Below are 4,956 nucleotides of genomic sequence, written 5' to 3'. Positions count from 1 at the left end.
GCATGTTAGGGTGGATTGGCCGTGCTAAATTGTCCCCGTAGTGCCCAGGGATGTGCAGGTTAGGGTGAATTGGCCGTGCTAAATTGTCCCCGTAGTGCCCAGGGATGTGCAGGTTAGGGTGGGATTGGCCGTGCTAAATTGTCCCCGTAGTGCCCAGGGATGTGCAGGTTAGGGTGGGATTGGCCGTGCTAAATTGTCCCGTAGTGCCCAGGGATGTGCAGGTTAGGGTGGATTGGCCGTGCTAAATTGTCCCGTAGTGCCCAGGGATGTGCAGGATAGGGTGGGATTGGCTGTGCTAAATTGTTTGGTCAGGGAGAAATGTAGAGTGATCGGGTTGGGGAATGGGTCTGCGTGGGTTAATCTTTTGGAGGATCAGTGTGGACCTGTTGGGCCAAATGGCCTGTTTCCACACTGTGGGGAATCTATGAGGAGCTGTCCATGAGTCTGATCTTGTGTGCACCGGTCATTAGCAGTATTGTGGGAGGAGACGTTCTCTCCTGCACAGCCAGTTTTGAGAATGTGTTTGGTCTTGTTCCATGCTGCAGGATTTCTACAGCTGGCCAGATGAATCGCTGGACGAGATGGACAGTACCCTGGCAGTTCAGCAGGTGAGGAGACAGTGTTAGTTGCTGTAGTTAATCGAAGAGGGTGTTGGTCGTGTCCTGTGTGTGATGCATGTGGTCAGTGGCCTCTCTGTCCGCACCGTGACTCTGTCAGAAAGATACCCAATGGCTTTCTTCAAAACCAGCCCTGCCAATCCCAACATGGTGAAGAGGGTCCAGCACAGAGGCTGGACTTCCAGTGAGAGCTTCCAGGGCTGCTGGGGGAACAGGATTTTCAAACAGTCCATACCAACGATTGATTCAATGACCCTTAAGATATCTTGCACCATTCCAGTCTCCGTATCCCCCTCAGTTACACCCACACTTGGAGTACCGTGCACAGTTCCCCGGTCTCCCCTCGGTCAGACCCACCCTTGGAGCACCGTGCACAGTTCCCCGGTCTCCCTCGGTCAGACCCACACTCGGAGCACCGTGCACAGTTCCCCGGTCTCCCTCGGTCAGACCCACACTCGGAGCACCGTGCACAGTTCCCCGGTCTCCCCTCGGTCACTCGGAGCACCGTGCACAGTTCCACGCGGTCTCCCCTCGGTCAGACCCACACTCCGAGCACCGTGCACAGTTCCCCGGTCTCCCCTCGGTCAGACCCACACTCCGAGCACCGTGTACAGTTCTCCGGTCTCCCTCGGTCAGACCCACACTCGGAGCACCGTGCACAGTTCCCCGGTCCCCCTCAGACCCACACTCGGAGCACCGTGCACAGTTCCCCGGTCTCCCCTCGGTCAGACCCACACCCGGAGCACCGTGCTCAGTTCCCCGGTCTCCCCTCGGTCAGACCCCACACTCGGAGCACCGTGCACAGTCCCCCGGTCTCCCCTCGGCTCACAGAGAGAGTAAGTGTCACCAGGACACACAGCCAGAGACAGCTTGTGCACCAAACAATTGACATGCACTCTTCATTCTGCACATTTCCCCGGTCTCCCCTCGGTCAGACCCACACTCGGAGCACCGTGCACAGTTCCCCGGGCTCCCCTCGGTCCGGCCCACACTCGGAGCACCGTGCACAGTTCCCCGGGCTCCCCTCGGTCCGGCCCACACTCGGAGCACCGTGCACAGTTCCCCGGGCTCCCCTCGGTCCGGCCCACACTCGGAGCACCGTGCACAGTTCCCCGGGCTCCCCTCGGTCCGGCCCACACTCGGAGCACCGTGCACAGTTCCCCGGGCTCCCCTCGGTCCGGCCCACACTCGGAGCACCGTGCACAGTTCCCCGGGCTCCCCTCGGTCCGGCCCACACTCGGAGCACCGTGCACAGTTCCCCGGGCTCCCCTCGGTCAGACCCACACTCGGAGCACCGTGCACAGTTCCCCAGTCTCTGTCTCCACTTGGTTAGACCCACACTCGGAGCACTGTGCACTCATAGCACTTGCTGAAGAGGCTGACCCTGAATTCTGTTCTTTTTGTTTGGGAGGGAAGGGGGCGGCTTTATTGAAGAACAGAGTTGGTTTCGGTCAGGCTTTGTTTATTTCTGCGACCGTGCGTAACTCTGCCTTGTGTCACGTTCTCCCCAACCCCCCCCCCCCCCCCCCCCCCCCTCACTTCGGCCCAAATGACGGACAGTACATCCAGCAAAGCATAAGGGACGATACGTCGGACATCGAGAAAATTCTGGAGCCTCCAGAGGGGCAGGATGAGGGAGTCTGGAAGTACGAGCATCTCCGGTAAGACTGTGTTCCCGCCGTGGGGCCTTGGGTTTCTGTCTGAGCTTTGGATTCTAACGGGATGACACGCAGTGTGGATGTAGGGGAACTGGTGGATGTGGTGGTATTTAGATTTACACAAGGCATTTGAGAAAATGGTGCCACACCAATGGCTACTGAGCCGAAAGTGCAGGGTGATGATGCATTCGTGTATGTCGTGTGAAGATTGGTTGGCTCACAGAAAACAGAGGCCAGCAGTAACTTGGCTAGTTTCAATACTTAACAGGTGATGTGGCACTAGGATCAGTTACTATGGCACCTGTTTGTTCCTATAGTCTGCACAAAGGGACTGTCTGTTTACTTGCTCACTTCCCTGTTCACGTGAGGACAGAGAAGAGAGAGCAAGTTATGAGGCGGACAAAGAACCGAACAGCACAGGAACAGGCCCTTCGGCCCATCAAGTCTGCGCCGACCCGCTATGCCTTCCCAGACTTTTTCGCGGTCCATGTCCTCTCTTCATGTATCTGTCCAGGTGTCTCTTAAACGTTGTTGCTGTATCCACCACCACCACTACCTCTGGCAGCACGTTCCGGGTACTGAGCACGCTCTGTGCATATACACGAAACACTTGCTTTTCACCTCCCTGCACCACACCCACCCCTCCTGCCACCAGACCACCTTCAAGCTGTTGACTGTTTTATTGCAGGCAGTTCTGTCTTGAGCTCAACGACCTGGCTGTCAAACTGCAGGTGAAGTAAAACTCTCTTCATACATGGAGCAAGGAGTAGCTCCCCCCCCCCCCCCCACCCCCGTCAATAGAAGACAATGTTTTTTAATTGTGTGTGAACACGCCTGTTTGTACGTGTGTGTGTCTGCATGTGCATGGGTGTGCTGTGGCTGTGTGCCTTTTTGTACGTGCGCGCATGTATGTGTGTGTGTGTGTGTCTGCAGGTGCGTGGGTGTACTGTGGCTGTGTGCCTGTGCACCTCTGTGTGGGTGTGTATGCAAGTGTCTGTATGTGTGTGCGCTCCTGTGAGCATGTGTGTGTGTACATCTATGCCATTGTGTGTATATGTGTGTACGTGTGGAAGCATCTGCGTTTGCACTGTGACTGCGTTTGCACTGTGACTGCGTTTGCAAGTGCCTGTGTGTGTATATATATGTGTGTATGTACGTGTGCGCACGCCTGTCTGTAAGCATGTGTGTGTACGTGAGCACCTGCCCACGTGCATGTCTGTGCGCATGTCTATGTTTTTTATGTATGCGTTGTATATGTGTGTGCTGTGGCTGTGTGTGCAACTGCCTGAGCATATCCATGCGTGTGTGTGTGTGTGTGTGTGTGTGCATGTGTATATCTCTCTCTCTCAGGGAAGGCTGGAAGGGATGAGCTGATAGAGGTGTTTACACTTACAAATCAGGGAAATGGTACATGTACTTTGGGGTGGGAGGCTGCAGTGGGCAGGGCATTTGCCATCAGTCTGAGAGAGTCCTTGAGAAACCGCAAATGGGGGAACTCCGGAGAGACCTCTGGACCCATGGAGCTCCCACCTACAGAAAGCGAGAGCGAGAGCGAGAGCGAGAGAGAGAGAGAGAGCGAGAAAGAGAGGAGAATCACGTCCCCGCTTCCGGATAAACTCCCAACAGAGACAGGAACTGAGAGGGAGGAGACGGTGGGATTGGGATGGAGGATGGACAACGTGGACTTGTTTCTGGATTTTGGTCAGACTGACCTGGTTTATCTCAACCCAACCCCCCCCCCCCACACACAGGGCGAGTGTCACTCGGACACATGTACACAGATGACAGCAACAGAGCAGTGGATATTCCTGTGTGCTGCACACAAAACACCCAAGGAGGTGAGTTCAGTTCTACCCGGCGTGGCCACCTACCCCCATCCCACCCTGCTTCACTGACCCAATGTCCCTCCGACAGAATCACGCAGCACGGAAACAGACCCTTTGGCCCGTCCAGTCCGTGCCGACCCTAATCCCAAACTGAACCAGTCCCGCACCTGCCCCTGCCCCTAGCCCGTACCCTGCCAAGCCTTTCCCTGTCCATGTCCTTATCCAAATGTGTTTTAAACGCTGTAACTGTCCCCACGTCCCCCACTTCCTCAGGAAGCTCATTCCACAGGGATGAGCTTCCTTGAAAATAAGTCGCCTCATTTCCTGCCCCCCCCCCCACCTCATGTTAAAATAGGCCCACTCATTTCAAACTGACCCACTTGCGGGGCAAAGCTTCGTCCCTCTCTGCCCCACCCCCATATGATTATGTCGGCTGTTTGCGGGATCTTGCTGTGCACGGTGTTAGGGTGAGCTTGCCTGACTGTGTTGTTGCTGTCTCTGTCTGTCTGTGCCCTCAGTGTCCTGCCATTGACTACACCCGGCACACCCTGGATGGAGCAGCGTGCTTACTGAACAGTAACAAGTACTTCCCCAGCCGGTAAGGGGGTGCTGGGCAGCAACAGCGTCTCTCTGCATTCGGGGGGCGGGGGAATGGGAGATTCAACTTTAACCCTGGTGAGGGCACACACTGGGTGGCCTCCCTCACTGCTCTCCGAGGCTCCTTTGACTGAGAAGGACGAGGGGTGAGGGGAGCACCAGCCTCCCCCCTCCCCTGCAGCAGGTTCCCCTTGAGACCCCATCTCTCAAATGCGCGCTCTCTCTCTGTCTCTCTCCCTCCCTCTCTCTCTCTCTCCC

General features: G+C 56.3%; 1 protein-coding gene across 1 annotated transcript in view; it reads left to right on the top strand.

Annotated features, from left to right (window-relative positions):
* mob4 (MOB family member 4, phocein) overlaps positions 1 to 4,724 on the top strand; it is a 6,800-nt gene extending 2,076 nt beyond the window's left edge. The window contains exons 2-6 of the mRNA XM_043684953.1: positions 546 to 608; positions 2,178 to 2,278; positions 2,964 to 3,006; positions 4,027 to 4,113; positions 4,620 to 4,724. Coding sequence (XP_043540888.1) covers positions 546 to 608; positions 2,178 to 2,278; positions 2,964 to 3,006; positions 4,027 to 4,113; positions 4,620 to 4,703 — 378 coding nt within the window. The 3' untranslated portion in view covers positions 4,704 to 4,724. The remainder of the gene's footprint in view (positions 1 to 545; positions 609 to 2,177; positions 2,279 to 2,963; positions 3,007 to 4,026; positions 4,114 to 4,619) is intronic.
* Positions 4,725 to 4,956: the final 232 nt, after the last annotated feature.

The sequence above is a fragment of the Chiloscyllium plagiosum genome, unplaced genomic scaffold, assembly GCF_004010195.1.
Source record: "Chiloscyllium plagiosum isolate BGI_BamShark_2017 unplaced genomic scaffold, ASM401019v2 scaf_36548, whole genome shotgun sequence".
Classification (NCBI taxonomy): domain Eukaryota; kingdom Metazoa; phylum Chordata; class Chondrichthyes; order Orectolobiformes; family Hemiscylliidae; genus Chiloscyllium; species Chiloscyllium plagiosum.
This window is presented reverse-complemented; position numbering and strand designations above follow the sequence as displayed.